At 35.9% G+C, this 18437-nt stretch overlaps 1 protein-coding gene across 3 annotated transcripts in view; it reads right to left on the reverse strand.

The window, feature by feature from the left end:
- DPP10 (dipeptidyl peptidase like 10) overlaps positions 1 to 18437 on the reverse strand; it is a 704745-nt gene that overhangs the window by 122114 nt on the left and 564194 nt on the right. For 2 of the 3 annotated variants that reach the window (XM_054478149.2, XM_054478150.2), the window contains one exon: positions 7676 to 7796. In XM_054478149.2, coding sequence (XP_054334124.1) covers positions 7676 to 7796 — 121 coding nt within the window. Of the gene's footprint in view, positions 1 to 7002; positions 7025 to 7675; positions 7797 to 18437 lie in introns of those variants that run through there. The other variant, XM_054478151.2, reaches the window with a different exon arrangement.

Here is an 18437-nt window from a genome sequence, read left to right on the forward strand (position 1 = left end):
GCCGGGATTGTGCCACTGCACTCCAGCTTGGGCAACAGAGCAAGACTCTGTCAAAGAAAAAAAAAATAGAAAAGGATGGAAACGAGTAAGATTTGGCGGGAATGAAATTTTGGCCTGACCCACCTGTTAAATAACCTCTCTAGCATGCTGACAGAAAGTAAAAGTAAAAGGAATGAACATTTGAAGAAGGCAACTGTAATTACCAACTAAGATCACATAATAAGCTTTTATTATTATTACTATTATTAAGGGGGGCATTTTTCCACAACCTTCTATGAAAAATACAAGTGGTGGCTATGTTTACAAATTTCAGATATATAACAGGACTAATACCATCCTGCAATGAAACAATAGCAGATTAGATTTTATGTACTTCTTTTCCTGGGACACTAGCTTTTAATTTGAATAATAAGAATATTCTTATGTTCTTTGACTTTTTCTTGGGTATGACCACTATGAAACCCCGGCAAATCAAATGAAGGGAGGAAGTGAGTGCATGGAATTTATTTTCTTATCTCCCATGCGTCTAAATTATGTGAGTTTGCCTTCGCCCAACCAAAAGCCACTGCTTCTATTTCTGTAAAAATTGTATAGCATTCTCTCCTAGTTTCAGGTGACTGCTGTGTCCCCTTCCCCCTTTGGCTGTTAATGGCTAAACCATTACAAGCCATGGTTTGTGGCATTTACCTTGTTCATGATAAGGGGCCCCTTCATAGCTTAAACTCCTTGAATTACTCCCTTTTGAATGTGCCAACTTTCTTCAGTTGTGATATTGACACTGATTTATACAACTAACTTACAATTTGGTTAAGGAGACATGAGTTATACATATGACACATTAAGAAAAAATATACATATACGTGTGTGTGTATATATATGCATGCTAAGGGCTAATTGAGTGTAAACTCTAAGTTCTTTTTTTTTTTTTTTTTTTTAAAGACAGAGTCTCACTGTGTTGCCCAGGCTGGAGTGCAGTGGCATGATATCAGCTCACTGCAACCTCTGCCTCCAGGGTTCAAGTGATTTTCCTGCCTCAGCCTCTCAAGTAGCTGGGACTACAGGTGCTCACCACCAGGCCCAGCTAATTTTTGTATTTTTATTAGAGACGGGGTTTTACCACGTTGGCGAGGCTGGTCTCGAACTCCAGACTTCAGTTGATCTGCCCACCTCGGCCTCCCAGTGCTGGAATTACAGGTGTCAGCCACCATGCCCGGCCCCACCATAGACTCAAAGTTCTATGAGATTTGAAGATACAAAGATACCCCACTGGCTAAAATCAATACTCTAGATTTCTAAGAAACAGGTTCTGTCATAGGTGCTGAAGTATGTGTGTCCAGTACTTCCCAAGAATAAGCCTGACCCAAATTTGAGTACGCTTTTCAAGAGAAATGAGGCATCGCCTACTCTCATTTATTTTAGAGTGACATATGATTAATGTTCTTCCCCATAAAAATGCTAATGTACCAAAATAATCATATAGAGAGCCTTGTGATTTTCTTCAGATGGAAAAATAAAGCTACCTGGAATGGGAAGGAGGTAAATAAAAGAATCTTTAATATGCATTTGCTTAACAGTCATCCTGGATAAGGTACAAGCTTCTTTAACTGCAACTAATGGGCACATTTACTCATGGATTGGAACTTCCAATGTTAATTATATTATATTGTTTACAAAGAATTTATTTTTACAAATGGCATTTCGTTGCAATTTAGTGTAGGTTTGGCTCTTCATCGTTTTTATTACTCTGATTTAGAAAATCTCACTGCAGAGCAGATGGAGTTTTCAGCACATGTGGTTTTATATCACAGACACTTAAAAACATAGCCACAACACAAAGCACTTCCACAATACTGAGATACAACCATTGTGTTTAGATTAATGTGTTATTGTAAAAAGCAAACTGACTTTTTCCATTTTTAGTTTGTCAGTTCAGACCAGTAGGATTTCCTGAGGATGCTACTTGCAGCTCTGCAGGCCTGTGGTTGATTTTTTTTTTTTTAATTTTCTGCATTTCACTGTCAAATTCCTTGAAAGAATAGTCTGTATTCATAACTTTCTCACTCCCCATTTACATGTCCATCCACTGCAGTCTTGGATTTGGCCCCACCAATTAACTGATTTTACTCCTGTCAAGGCCATCAATGATCTATGAGCAAATCCAACAAAAGCTTTGGAATCCTTCCCTTGTTTGACCTCTGGAGACTCAGCACTACTGATAACCCTGCCTTCCTGTGACTCCCATGCTGCAGCCCCATAGATGACACTGAGTAAGTGCTCAATAAATATTTGTTGAATCAATGATGAAATGAATGCAATTTCATGTCGCCAAAAGACATTAATGTGAAACATTAATGTGAAACAAACATGAATGTGAAAATAGGCATTTTTCCCTGTTTTATTTCAACAAAAAAAGTGTAACAATCAGAATCTGCTGATAAGAATATTGCTTATCTCGTGAATTTTTCCTCACCTTTTCATTATTGTCATTCTTGAATACCAACACAAGGCCCACGTCTTCTATGAAGCACCTGACATTCCTCCATCCTATCAGACTTAGTTCTACTTATAATTCTATTTAGTATGTGAAATAAATCCCATTTATATTTATATTTACTATGCTCCAAATGGTTCCCAATACAATAGTTGTTTATTGTTTATCACTACACTAAGTTGGAAATACCCGAGACATGGAAACCCGTATTTCTCATTGTATTGCTCTTAGATAATGCCTGGCAGATATATTTGCTCCACAGCTGTTGGATTAAACTTTAAGGAATAATCCCTTAAATATACAAGGTTCTAAAATATATCTGTGAATCACTTAAGCATGTTAGTTCCATTATTCTATATGCTTAAATAATTGAAAGTGAGTCATTTTTTTCCTATTTAATAGATTAAATGCTTTATGAAAATTTTCAAAGCTGTGAAGTGGGTAACTGTAAACTTTCTTTTTAGTAACATTTTAAAAGTTTTTAAAGTAAAACTTTGATCCGATATCGTATTAACATTGCTAGGTTAAATACAGCAATTTATGTGAATAACATTATACGTGTTTTGTGCGAATTATATTTTAAATAATCTTCTGTTTTGAGCATTTTCTTATTTTTCTGACTTCACTGTTTAAAATGCATTATATTTTATATTGCTTTACTTTCTTTAGGAACTAAACAATACTAAAAGTAGAGACAAAGATTCTTGAAACTGACACTTTTAAGGACTCTATTTAGTGACTAGTTGGGAGCGGCAGCCACTCTTACAGATTGGCCTGGTCTTAAAAGATTAAGACATGCCCTTAAAGCTTACTGTGAAAACATTTTATTGTCTTTTATGTCACTCTTTCTCTCATCTTTTTCTCTATGACATTTACAAAAGGTAAATTTCAATTTTAAAGAAGTTGAAATGTTACTTGTTACTTTCTGTGTCTCCCATACATGCTAATTTAGATTGTAATTGACTCCTGTAAAGTAACAAAAGGGAAATCTCCACACCAGAGTATCACACACATAATGTTGAAATTATATGCATTCCCTAGGCAACATCATTGTGTTTCAGTGAGTGCATTAAAGGGGAAAAAAAGGTCTGGAGCTTGGGAGCTCCTGGCACATTCCACAAGCAAAGTGATAGTGGGAGGGTAAGGTGCATGTGGAACTCTTGAAGCAGAGGTTGGGGATAGCAGTCAAAATAGTGAGGGAAAATCAAAAACATCTGAATAGCTTACATCCCTCTGCCAAACCTTAACATTGACGTCATGGGTAGGGTTCCTCCTGGAAATGCAGTGAGGATTAGAGTAAGTCCAAGGACAGTAGGATGAGTCTTTGGCTGAGGAAACAGATCACTGAAATCTGACAATTTAGGTCTCAAAATGTGTGCTGCGTCTTGGGGAACAGTGAAGGACATCCCCCTATAACAAGTAGAGTAGACTAGTGACTAAGCCCTGGCTTTAGGAACAAAAGACACACATTCAAATGTTGGCTCTCCCACTCATTAGCTCTGAGGCCATGTCTAAATCACTGATCCTCTCTGAGTCTTGGTTTCTTTTTTAAATTTTTTCTTTTGAGACAGGGTCTCGCTTCTGTTGCCCAGGCTGGAGTGCAGTGGCATGATCTTGGCTCACTGCAGCCTCAACTTCCTGGCTTAGGGGATCCTCCCACCTCAGCTTCCAGAGTAGGGTAGAACACAGGCAATGCGCTACACCACCACCCCACCCAGTTAATTTTTGTTGTTGTTGTTGTTGTTGTTGTTGTTGTTGTTTTGAGACAGAGTCTCGCTCTGTTGCCAGGCTGGAGTGCAGTGGCATGATCTCGGTTCTGCAACCTCCGACTCCCTGGTTCAAGCGATTTTCCTGCCTCAGCCTCCCGAGTATCTGGGATTACAGGTACGCACCACCACGCCCAGCTAATTTTTGTATTTTTAGTAGAGATGGGGTTTCACCATGTTGGCCAGGATGGTCTCAATCTCCTGACCTCATGATCTGCCTGCCTTGGCCTCCCAAAATTCTGGGATTACAGGCATGAGCCACCACGCCTGGCCTTTTTTTGTATTTTTAGTAGAGACAGGATTTTGTCATATTTCCCAGGCTGGTCTTGAACTCCTGGGCTCAAGTGATCTGCCCACCTCGCCCCCTCAAAGTGCTAGGATTGCTGGCATGAGCCACAGCACTGGACATGTCTTAGTTTCTTAGTAAATGATTAGATGCGCAAACATTGTGATGATTAAATCACATACACGTACAGCATTTCCTAGTTATCTGCAACATAGGAGCCCAAAGTATGGCAAAAACTATAATTTTTCCTTTCCCCTTTGGAATGTGTCAGACCTACAACATCATCACAAAAGTTTGTATTACCCATTTGTTCTGCTCTCCACAACCCCTACAAACAGTTTACTCTCAGACCAAATACATAGATTTTTATTCTTTAGTTAAGAAAATTACCGTATTTGTCAGGAAATGATCCCTAATTTTTCTCCTTAAAATTTCCTTATAAATGTATGAAGCCTTTTCAATAGGACAGAGACCCAAGTCATCTTAATTTGGGATGGAGCAGCACAATAAGCATGATCTACACTGAGTATACCCTCAGTTGACTGAAAACTTCATCGATGTTACAGACCACCTTTTATCACCAAGGGAGCACGTCAGTACATGGTTCAATGCCCACATTGCTGCTAATCTAGTCTTCTCTTCCCTGAAACCCACTGCTCCTCATTAATGCTTGCTCACTATGTCTGCCACCACTACTTACTAGTTACTAGTGACCCAAACCAGAAGACACAGAATCATCCTTGACTTCTTATTATTCACCTCATCTGCTTAGCCACTAAGACCTATATATTTCATTGTCTCTTCAATTTTAGAATCTTTCCTCCTTTTTACTGCTTTAACCCTAGTTCCATTGCTCATTATCTCTTGATGGAACACAGAAGAAGCCTTACAGCCGCTCACCGTTTCTTTCTACTATTAGACCCCAGGTTCCCACTGTGGCAAAAAAAAAAATCTACTCATATGGAAGATCCAATCTTGTCACTCCCTTACTTGAAAAGTTCTATTAGTTTTCCTATTAAATGGTAGAAAAATAACTGAAATTTCAAATCATTGATAGAGGTCACTATCCCTTGGTTCTTGCTACCTTCCTTTATCTCAAATGTTATGGCCCAATTATATCAAGGAGACTTTGGTTCCCTAGGGACACACTTGTGGGTTTTTGCAAATTGTTACATCTGCTTAGATTTTTCCTTCCTAATTTCTTCTCATGCATAACACTCGTTAACTGTTCAGGCTTGACTCAGATGCTCTCTCTCTCTTCTCTCTCTCTCTCTTTCTCTTTCTCTCCCTCATTTTAAGAGGTAAGGATCTCACTCTGTTGCCTAAGCTGGAGTGCAGGGGCCTGGATCATAGCTCATTGCAGTCTTCAACTCCTGAGCTCAAGCAATCCTCTCTCATTAACAATCCTCTCTCTTCAGCTGGGAACACAGGCGCATGCCACCACATCTGGCTAATTTTTAAAAATTTTTTAGTAGAAATGAAAACCTTGCTATGTTGCCTAGGCTGGTATGGAACGCCTGGCTTTGAATCATTCTCACACCTTGGCCTCCCACAGCTCTGAGATTATAGGCTTTAGCTACTGTGGTTGGCCAGGGTTTCTCCTTTAGAAAAAATGCCTGCAAATCCCTAGAATGATATCATTCCTTTGTTCTTCCATGGAATTCTGTGTTGATTAAGGTTCAACTACTTACCACACTGCATTAACATGGTTTCTTTATCTGTCAGGGTGTCGCACAGTACCAATAATATTTTGAAGAAAAAGGGCACGTCTTAGTCTCTGCACTTCAATTAGCTCCTGCCACCTAGACTGCCAGAACTAACCAGATTTTAAATGTGTTGTCCACCTGTTTATTAAATTCTGGGGGCCATCCCAGTCCCCTCCAGTAATTTATCTCTTTGAACAGAAAAGCCAGATTTAGATTCTGTGACTCTCAACCAATGAACCTTCCTTACCTGTGTATTTCTTTTTCTAATATATACTTTCACATCATACTTACTGCTGATATTTTCGTGGAAGCTCTCACTGCTCTTCACAATAAATTGTAGCCTCTAAAAATCTTATTTGATGCTGGCATGTACACAGAAATCTATTATAGATATAAATATACATGTACACATACGCATATAAATCTCAAGGGTTACAACATCTCTTCTTTAAGAAAATAGCTCCACCTAACAAAATATTTCACGTAAATATACAGTTTATTAGAGCAGTACTTTTTGCTCCGTCTTTTATCCTAGTACCTAGACACCTACCTGGAATACAGTAGGCCTTCAATGATATCATTTGAGTGAAAGAATGAATGAATGAATAATTGGTCTAAATTATTCACTTTTCTTATAGAATTAAAAATATCAAATCTGAGATAGAGAGATTACATTTGCAAATATTGCCCATGAAATAAAATTCACTTTTTGAATGATTCATAGCTTTATAATTTATAATAAAGTAGACTTACTTTAAATCTTGACATATTTTGCCAAAGTCAGCTGAAGCATCTGAAACATAGGTAATAAACTCATACTTTGAGTCTTCCCCAGGCAATCTATATCTAGAACTCAGCTGATAATTGGTACGTGATAAAAACTGGATAAATTTTCATCACCTGATTTATTTTTATATTCTCAGCTATTACTAAAACTTGATTCAATAGATATTGAAAATAACTCTTTATGTGGGTTTTATTTTGCTCCCTCTGCAATAGCTTATGAAGTGTGAGAGAATGTCCCTAATGGAAATAACTAAAATCAGATGGCTTTTTATGCATTTTTTTTTTTTTAGAAATAAAGGTTTCTGTTTCTTCTTTTCCAGAGAGTCAGAAAAAAATTCAGCATCTAATTCCAAAGTGACATAAGGTAACCATTTACTTTCATTAGTTGTCCCCACAAATAATATCTATCTAGCCTATATGTACATACATATACCAAACATGGAATCATGTAAGTAGATGTAAATCTCAACCACGCAAAATATAAGCACACACAAAGATATGAAAGCATGAGGGCAATCTTGAGAGAAAATGAGAAGAAATTGTACTGTAAGTATTGCTCCAGAATGAATAGATTTTTTTGGTAGATTTTGTATAAAAATATGTCATTTGTTTCCTTTGAAACTAAATCTGATCAACTCACCTTCATATAACCAGTCAGCAATCCCATTAAAAATTATTTCTTCCTTTCCAGAAGATGTCAGTCGCAATGAACTGCTCTTTATATCAGGTTGGTAGTAGATATTATTTTCAAAAATATAAATCTGGATCAGGAAACATGTGAAACAAACAAAAAACCCAATATGTTAGGATGCCTTTTGAAACTTTAATATTACAGAATGATCACTGAATAGCCATGTTGTATTATTTACGGGCTTCAAGTTGTTTTTATTCAAGGCATATGTTTTTATTGCTTTCAATTATTAATGGCTTTTTCTGTTTTATTATATCGATATCAAGTTGTCATTTGGAAATTCCATGGCGCTTGGTATTGATGCTTTTAAATCCATATTTTCAGCAAAAATATTTCAACTACTTAATAATCTGTCTCCATACCACAAAATTGGTTTGGGTTTGAGATAACATTTTGCATACTCAAGAGACTGATAACTGTAACTATAGGCCATTTTAGTAACACCAACTGACTGTTTGAAGAGCTTCAATTTGGGGTCTTTACTTTTACAAAAATGCATTTGGTGATCAATAAAATAATCTCTAGATAATCTCTCTGATTCTATCTAGCACAGCTCACAGATTCACTAATGGTAGAAACGATAGTAAAATTCCTTTGAATTGATAAGTGGAACACAGCTTCCAGTGCACCAGTCTTGGCAACTCTTTTGTAAATAGTACAGCGATAATAATAACCTTGTAACTGAGAGTTCCAGAAAGAGTTTCAATTTGAACATAGCACAGTCTGCCAAAATAATATCAACAATAGCCCCAACAACAGGAACAACGGTGCAAACTAAACAATGTCACAATGTGCCTATGATATAGATAATTCAGGATAAAATTATTTATAATTCGCTTTACAATGTCTTTAATGCCAAATACTTGAAACTGCTGACCCATGTGGTACTATAACCTTCCAGAGAACCATGTTTCTGTGGTTAGGAGAAGCAGAACATTGTCCAGGGCAAGCCAAATTGCTGTTTAGATCAAACATTCTACTAAGAAGGTGAAAGATGGCATAAGGCCCGTGTATCCTAGCATGCTATAGAATTAACACACAATAGCAAATAGAGAAAACACAAGAACTTCCAAAACAATTGTCTGAATAATTACGAGGCCCTAGGTTTTAAATCTTGGTGTGCACAGTGACAAGAGCAATTTTAATATCTAGAACATTTCATGGATATTCTATTTTAATTCTGGTGATTTAACAAGCATTTACAGGTGGGTGTATTTAATTATTAATTCCACCACTACAACAGGATCTTTTTTATATCACAGGTGAGAATCTCAATATCAGAGTAAGAATTTAAAAATAAATAAAAACAATGAAAGGAGGGTACTGCAGGGTGCGTAAAAGCATGGGCTTTATAGCCAGGCAGCCTAAATTTAAAATCCTAATGACCTTGATAACATTCTTAACCTTTCTAAATCTCAGTCCTCTACTTTATAAAATGTGAATAAGGCTCACACATACCTTACAGATCCGTGGTGAAGAATAAATGAGATGATGAATGCAGAATAAATAACACATTGGAGTATTACTAAAAGCAGGGTGGACTGTACACAAGATAACCTGGTTCAGAATGTTAAGAGTTTTGGAGGCAACAAACTCTAAGTCAAAATGACACCTCTACAGCTTTAGGTGATATGTAAATTATCCCAACGTTTTGTCTGGTAGAGTACGTGTTATATTAGTTAAATATGTATTAGGAGTAGGAGCAGAATAGTAGCAGCAATAGTGGTAGTATTAATAGTAGGAAGGCAAGGGACATGGAGGAGGAGAGAGAGCTATTAACAAATGATATTTATTGCCTCCACCTCAGTTAGAAAGTTGTCAGGTGAGACAATGAAATAGGAAATAAGCTTATTACTAAAATTATGTGGCTCACACTTAGGCAAAAGTTTGAGAATTACCTCTCAGTTTCCCTAACACTGGATAGAAGTTGGATTTAATGACTTTCACGACCCGTGATAACTGAGAAAAAATATGAACTTTGTTCAGCCAACTAAAGCATAAGCTTTACACCTTTCGAATACTACATCCTCTTGCTTTTCACAAACAGTATACAACGCAGGTGCACAATGTTTTCCTTACTTGGAGGAAATTCCTTTCCTGTACCTGAAACTTCTAGTAGGACTTGTGAGTCATAACAGCACAGATCATGCACACCTGGACTACTCAGCACATGTTGCTCTTATTAGGAGTGGAGGTGACCTCACCCAAAGTAATATGTTTCTAAATTCTCAGCTTTCTGAAGGGAATAAAATCTAAGTCAAAATAATTAATAAAACCTCCACGACTTCAACAGATGTAAAAATTATCCAAAACTATTGACCAGTAATTACATTTATATTTGACAGATTGGATACTCAGAATCCATATGAAACTGACATCTGCTTCAATGTAGAAGAACAAGCAATATGGAATCAGAAGTGTAATGCCATGCCACTGAAAGCTGTAATATGAGAGAATGTCCATAAGATGTTTTCTTCAGTGGATAAAAAGTAAGTAGCTGTCTTCATGAAAGTGTGCATTTTTAATATCCTAATCCCTTTTCAATTATCAAAGTTTATCCTTGAGTTGTATTTGTTTCAAACAATAATTGAAAACTCTAACCACTAGTAACAATTTGAGAGCTGCAAGTATCCCCAGGTACTGTCTGAGCACTCTGATGAAATTAAACTGGACCCAAATGACAATCATCAAGGACTGCATTTAGATTTAAATCACAATGAAAATATGATACACACTAATGCTATTTATCCAAATGTTATTGATTAAACTGTCATAATATTTTATACTGCTATTTTCTTCAGTGAGTCGCCTGATATGGTTTAGATCTATGTCCCTGCCAAATCTCATTTTGAGATGTCATCCCTAGTGTTGGAGATGAGGCCTGGTGGGAGGTGTTTAGGTCATGGGCATGCATCCCTCACAGCTGGGTGCCGTCCTCACAATATGAGTGGGTTCGTGTGAGATCTGGCTGTTTGAAAGTGTGTGGCACCCCACCACCCCACTCTGTCTTACTGCTTCTCTAGCCATGTGATATTCCTGCTCCTGCTTCACCTTCTGCCATGAGTAAACACACTTGAGGCCTCCCCAGAAGCCGAGCAGATGTGTATGCCATGCTTGCACAACCTGCACAACCTTGAATCACTTAAACTTCTTTTCTTTATAAATTACCCAGTCTCAGACGTTTCTCTGTAGCAATGCAAGAACAAACACAACACCTAAGCAGCATAACAAATAACAAGGGAAAGCTATTTGACCAGTTAACTCTTCAATTTGCAGAGCCAGCAAACTTCCCAGTTTTTCAAAATCAGTAGTCTTACTCTACCCATAAAACAATTCAAAATGGGTAAAGTCACCACAAAAAAAATAGAAGAACAATTGAAATACTATGTGCTGCATGATGTCAAGTTAGGAAATATGTAATAAATGTTTCAAGGGATGTTCGAATCAATGTGTTAGTCAATGTTGCCTTTAACAAATGATTGGACCCAATATACATCACTGCTGGGCAGAAGTCTTTAAGAGTCAATTTTTAATTTGCCACCTTCTCTTCTGCCACAACTACCAGCAAATTCACCAGATGCTGGATACCTAGCAGCCTGGATTTCTGGGTGAAGAGCCATTAGGCAGATTCTCTCCACACTGACATACAACTTGTGATGAACATGTGGCAAGAAATGAAAATTTGATATTAAAGGTTATGAAGATCTTGAGTTTGAATGCAATTACAATGTAAATTAGTTTACCATGAGTGATTCAACCCGTGACAATGGCTGATACAAACTTATAATAGCAGTACTCTCACAAAATTTTAGCCATCTTAAAAGAAGATAAAAACACAAAAGATACGTAATTAAACATTAGACCTGTTTTAGCTGACATATTACTGAAACGTTATTCTGCCTTCGCTGATTTGAGTAATTTTCATGACTATTTTAAATTTGAAAATGGTGAAACATTCAAAAATCTCCATGCATTATAATGGTTTGGAAAGATCTGTAAAGTTACAGTGGAGTTGGGATAGTATTTGCATTCATTCTACCGTAGCTTGTTTTCTGGGAAATAAAATTGTAATTAAGAAAGTATCCCAGATAATGCCTATTGGCAGCAGGGATGCAGTGAAAACTGTCCTTTTCTCATTTAGTTGTAAAATTACAATGTGTTATGGCCATTTGGGAATATAAAATGGCAATTGCAAACAAAACATATTCCACCTCACCAGCAATCCTAAACCTGGGACCTAGCCGTGTAAAAAAAAAAACAAAACAACAACAACAACAACAACAAAATATACCAACCTGCAGAGAACAATGAGCAGTGATGTTTATTTCAGCCAAAAAGAAGAGTCAAAGTGAAAACTCATCGTAATTGTCAAAGAGTCAAGATGAAAACTCATCATAATTGAATGCCTGGATGGATTACTATTCATCCACACCATATAATAACATTGACGACTTGAAGAGAGTAAATTTGTGCTTGGAAAAGAATAAAGTTGTCTTGGAAAAATTTCACTGAGATATCGTCAAGTGACAAAAGCAAGACAGAAAACCAAAGAAAAACAAAAACAACAAAAAATTCAATGGCAGCCCGTCTTTATACACCAGACAACGACAATACTAACATAAATTTATACTATCAGTAATCTCACCGACACATACACATTGGAGGTTGTCTGTTGGTACTTAGCCCCACTCCTGCCCGTATATGGTTTTTTATTACTGGGGGTGGTTAGAAAGCCTGAAATTTACATTTCTAAGACTTCCTTTCAAAATAGTCTTCTCAGCTTCTTTGCTAGTTGACTTCTAGTTACTTTCTGCAAAAAAAAGAAAGCGCTACCAGTCAGAAACTGGAAGCATCTGGCAGTGGCTCTGGCACACCAGCTTCAGCAATAGTACCTCAGTGGCAGTGGTGATAGGAGTGTAAGCTCCGGGGTCCTGCCTTGATAATGGTAACATGTGTTTACAGGTTCTGCATATCACCACTTTGGCCCCTCCAGCCTTTACAACATTGTTTGTAACAATTATCTGTATTAAATCTCTTCTATCTGAACCACTAGAGTAATATCTGTTTTCTCATTTGGAAACCTTTACTGAAACAGTTCAAAAATGTATGAATATAGTCGCTTGTACAGTATAGCCATGCACTGCATTACAATGTTTTGGTCGGTAACAGATCACGTACATGAGGGTGGTCCATGAGATTTTAATACTCTATTTTTTCTGTGTCTTTTCTACATGTCTATGTGTTTGATACAAAGATACATACCATTGTGTTGCAGTTGCCCACAATATTCAGTACAGTAACATGCTTTAGAGGTTTGTAGCTTAGGACCAATAAACTGTACCATATAGCCTATTCGTAGTAGGCTATACAAAATAGGTGTGTATAGATATACCCTATGATGTTTGCACAGCGATAAAATTGCCTAACAACACATTTCTCAGAACATATCCCCGTCAAGTGATACATGACTGTATTTTACAAATACACAAAAGCATGAAGACACTATGGAAGGATCTGTGTTTGCCTTTTAATGTGGGTGGATGTACAGTGGGGTACAGAAGTAGAAAGCAGGTAGTCAAACAGAAAAGGCTAGGAAAGTATTGTAAAGAGTTAAAAAAATTGTGTGGTAAGAACACAACATGAAATCTACCCTCTTAAATTTGTAAGCGTACAATGCATTATCATTGACTGTAGGTATAACGTTGTCCAGCTGATCTCTAGAGCTTACTAATCTCACTCGACTGAAATTCTGTGTCTATTGATTAGTAACTTCCCATTGTCCCTTCTCCCTCAGCCCCTTGCAACCACCATTTCACTCTTAAAATCTTTGTATTTGACTATTTTTGATTCCCCATAAAAGGGGAATCATGCAGTATTTGTCTTTCTGTGCCTGGCTTATTTCACTTAGCATAATGTCTTCAAGGTTCATCTGTGTTGTTGCATATTGCACAATTTCCTTCTTTTTAAAACCTGCATAGCATTCCATTGCATGTATATAGCACATTATCCATTTATCTGTTGATGGACATTGAGACTGTTTCTACATCCTGGCTATTGTGAATAGTGCTGCAATGAACATAGGAGTGCTAATAACTCTTTGAGATTCCAATTTCAATTATTTTGAATAAATACCCAGAACTGGCACTGCTAGATCATAAGGTAATTTTATTTTTAATTTGTTGAGGAACTTTCATGCTGTCTTCATGTAGTACCTGGATTATTTTGTATACTGAACAGTGTATGAGAGTTCCAATTTCTCCCCATTTTTACCAACACTTTTTTTTTTTTATAATAGCTGTCTTGAGAGGTGTGAAGTGATATCTCATTGTGGTTTTGATTTGCATTTCCCTGATGATTAGTCACTATATTTATTGTTGTACATGACTTATACAAGTTTATGTATGTAAATTATACATGTTTATTTATGAATAAAGTACCAACATTAATTTTTGTGATAATATACATATGATGATATGGTTGCTCTAAAGGTTAAGTTTGTACAAAACCACAGGGCAGCTTGAATGCTAGATCACATAGTTTGAACCAACTTTTTTCAGTTATTGACAAATGTAAATTTGTTATGACCCGAGAGTGTTTAATCAGCTTTAGGAAAATATTGGGGAAAATAATTGCTGATAGTTACAGAATAGGTGATGGACATGGGGGACTGCTGGCAGAAGAATGATTCAGATATTCCGCCTAATAGGAATTATAATTGGCAAAATGGAGTCATGATTCCTAACATATGTCTTAAATGTATACGCCTAAAATGTTTGTGAATTCCAATGCCAATGTTTTAGTATCTCCCACTTGAATCCTAAGCTTCATCTTCCAGAGTCAATCACTGCAGCTCTTTTTAGCACTGGTTGCATATCTTTCAAAGCCTATGAAGTTCTCACCTTCTTCCCTGCCTAATAGAACTTGAACATTCCAGCAACCATATCCTCAGCTCCTTTTGGCTCCCGGCCCACCACCCATATTCCAGCCTTACCATGGCCCCTGACAAAACACTGGCTTCAAAATTTATCTGGAACCTTAGACCTTTTGTTTTATGATGTAAAAATTTGACTTCATTTAATTTTTTAGTCATGCCAGTTTATCAATGTCTTTAAGAACACAGCTTAGAATAAACTAAATATTTGTCTTCAAATTTGATATAATATTGTTTTGGAAATAAATGAGACACATGGAAATTCTTCAGTGAAATAGAATCACTATTAGGTTTCTATTTCACACAGAAACCTCCAACATGCTATATTTTATTTCAATAAAAAAAGTATTATCATATAGACCATATTAAAACATGTAAGTACATTTACAGTTATTTTTTATCAGAGAAAGATATTGTAAGAATAAGACACATTGAATTCCATCATGTACATAAGATGTTGCAAAACCTTTATATTTATTTAATAAATATAAATTTTTGAAATATTTAAGACATATTTTTAAATGGATCATTGAATATTGAAGAAAAGTTTCCTCCTCTAAGCAATATGCTCCATTTTAGTCTAGAAACCATTTGGAGGAATTACTCTTTAAAATCTTGATGTATAAATTGATAAATTAAAAATGGTTATTTTGATTTATGTCACTTACATTCTTTTGGTAGTATGAGTGAATATAAGCAAACACACACAAAAAATGTTTTGGTATTATAATTAGAATGGCTAAAATGAAAAGAGAGCCACTAGTAGGTTTTGTCAAGGATGTGAAGCAATTGGAACACTTGTGCACTGCTGGTGAGAGAATAAATTGGTACAATCAATTTGTCAATCCTTTTAACGGTTCTTACCAAAGCAGGGCATAGGTCTGACTCAGCAACTCCACTCTAAGGTATATACCTAACAGAAACTTATATGGGTAGATAGATAGATTTCTGTATCTGTGCTTTCTGTATCAAAAGACACATACAAAAACGTTCTTGGTAATGCTATTTGTGATAGCCAATAATGATGTTACAAATCAGGATAATGATTATCCTTGTGGGTAAATAATTACTGGTAGGTGTCAGAATAGAGGTCTTTCAATTGTGTGAACAATGGAAGTGTTGACGAGGATCAGTTCTGTATATTTTGTTGCGTGCACGCTAATATAAACTTAAAGCAAAAGGAAAAATGTTATATAGAATATATATTAGCATTTATACTTCATTAAGAATATTACCATAAAGACTTTTATCAAAATTTACTGAAAGCCACAATGCGGAATTCAACTTTACTTTTTATAAAATTCTGTTTCCATAATTTGTCAGTATACAATAAATTCTGTGTGTCCATTTATATAATGCAAAGCAAAGCTATGAGCACAAGTTAAACAGTTTGATTACCTCTGACATTTTGGCCTTAAATAAATCTCTCTGTTGATTATAAAGTACTGCTTTCATTTCTCTATGGGACCATCTCTGAGACATAGAACAACTCATTCAAATCACTCATGTCACCTTTGCATCAGTACCTGACATTCTAGAAATAGAATCACTATCAGGAAACTCTTATCCCTTGACATTTGCAATTATTCATATCAGGAAGCCCTTTCAAAGAGTTCTTATTTCTTAAAACCTTTGCAGCGCTTTATGCATTTTTGAAGAAATGAAATATGTTCCTTTGTCTTAAATTCATAATTATGTAAGTCCTTACCAGTCCTAAAGCCTTATCTTTTAATCCATGCTTTTTAGGACATAAATGGATACCAGACAAAGTTAGCAAAAAGACCAACTCCAATAAATGGAATATAAGGAATATAATAACAGACTTTCTCTTGGCTATGTCAGTTCATAAAACTTATTTAGCATAAGAGAAGACCTTGTGATGAATAAATCATTTTGGTAACTGAAAACGTTAAGAAAAATATTTACAGGCCTCAAGAAATAAACTGGAACCCACAGGAGACATACAGTCATCAATATCATAACTGTTATTTAAAAATCCCTTATGTATCGCTTTATGCAGGTCAAAGTGCTAGAAGACGGTTTTATCTAGTCATTGCATATCCATTTTCTTCTCTACCCAACTTTCTCCTTTTTCACCCCATTGTCATGCCTTATTTTCCTTCTTCAAGCCCATTATCATAAAGCAAATATATATCAGGCACCTCCTATATGCTAGGCCCTGTGCTGAGCCTTGAGGTTATAAAGATTAAAAAAAACAAGATCTTATGTTCTAATGTGACTTTTCATTAAAACCATACACAAATTAATACAGATATGGAGAATAAGGAAAAATAAAACCAATGGATGAGGGCATTAATTTAGGAGAAAATGTTACTGCCTAATATGACTGATTGCAATAGAACTCAAAATGGAAAATAAAAATAAAAGCACGATTTTTAGTAAACAAAAAAAATACAGAAAAAAAGAGATCTAAGAAATGTAGAGATAGTCAATAGTGAATGAAATGACAACTATGTTATCTGAAAGATAACTTTTTTCATGGTTCTGTAGAAAAATGAAATTTCTATCAGAGAGACATGAGATCTCATCCTGACAATGTCAATTGCGCTTTGTAATATTTGGGCAATCGTGTTACTTCATCTCTCTGAGTCTGTTTTCTCATTTGTAAAGATGCGATATTAATACTTCTCATGGTTGTCTACAGGTTTAAATAAAACAAAATCAGGTCATGGATATTGATCAGTGTACCCGTACATAGATGTTTGATTTTTTTTAATTACTGGAAGCTAGTAGTAAGTAATTTGCTACAAAAGATAAAAGATATAAATACAATTTAGACAGAATCAAACATTTTTATCCAGTTACCCTGAAAATAAGTATATGCATTTAAAGATGGTAAATTAATGACCACGTACCCATTTTCTCTATACCGGCTACCTAGTATACATTTTTTTCCTCTTATTTGGCTACTCCACATCTGACTTCCCTTTTTATTTTGGAGGATCCTTGTATTATGTGAGTATCAGTGGAAAGTACAACCCAGTCTTTAATCATAAGACAAAATCCAGATAAAATATCCTTAGGTCGTGCCCCTACCCAGGACCCTGAATTTTGAGATAATAAAACTGTAATTGAAAAATTCTTCACAAGAGCAACAGCAGACCCTCAGTATCCAGCAAGGGTGGTGTGGTGCATGCCCATTAATGTGGCTTCCAGTTGCAGCATCCTAATTAGATGTGTAGGGCCTCCTAACTCGTGTTCATTTTCCAGTCCTGAAATTCCAACTTTCTCTTTGATTCTGAGAACTTATATATATATATATTTTTTTTTGAGAGCTAACATTTATTGGTTGCTTCTAAGCACTCACAAAAACCTAAGAAGTGGTTACAATTAACCTTTACAGATGAGGAAACTGAGGACAAAGACATTAAGTAACTTGCCCAAGTTTACACAGCTGGTAGGTAATGGTGAAACTCAACACAAATACAGGCAGCCTGGCTCCAAAGCCTGTCCTCTTATTTATTTATTTATTTATTTATTTATTTATTTATTTATTTTTATTATACTTTAAGTTTTAGGGTACATGTGCACAATGTGCAGGTTATTTACATATGTATACATGTGCCATGTTGGTGTGCTGCACCCAGTAATATTTTTAATGAATTCATTTTCTCTGGAAGTAAGCCTGAGTCTATTTCTGTTGCTTACTCCCAGGCATCCTAATTGGAAAGTGACATGCAACAGTTTAACCTTCAAAGCCTCGTTGTTAAGAAAGTCCTTCACTGTCATTTCTGTTGGTAGTGAGCTGAATTAACTACT

Source organism: Pongo pygmaeus, chromosome 11 (assembly GCF_028885625.2).
Source record: "Pongo pygmaeus isolate AG05252 chromosome 11, NHGRI_mPonPyg2-v2.0_pri, whole genome shotgun sequence".
NCBI classification, from domain to species: domain Eukaryota; kingdom Metazoa; phylum Chordata; class Mammalia; order Primates; family Hominidae; genus Pongo; species Pongo pygmaeus.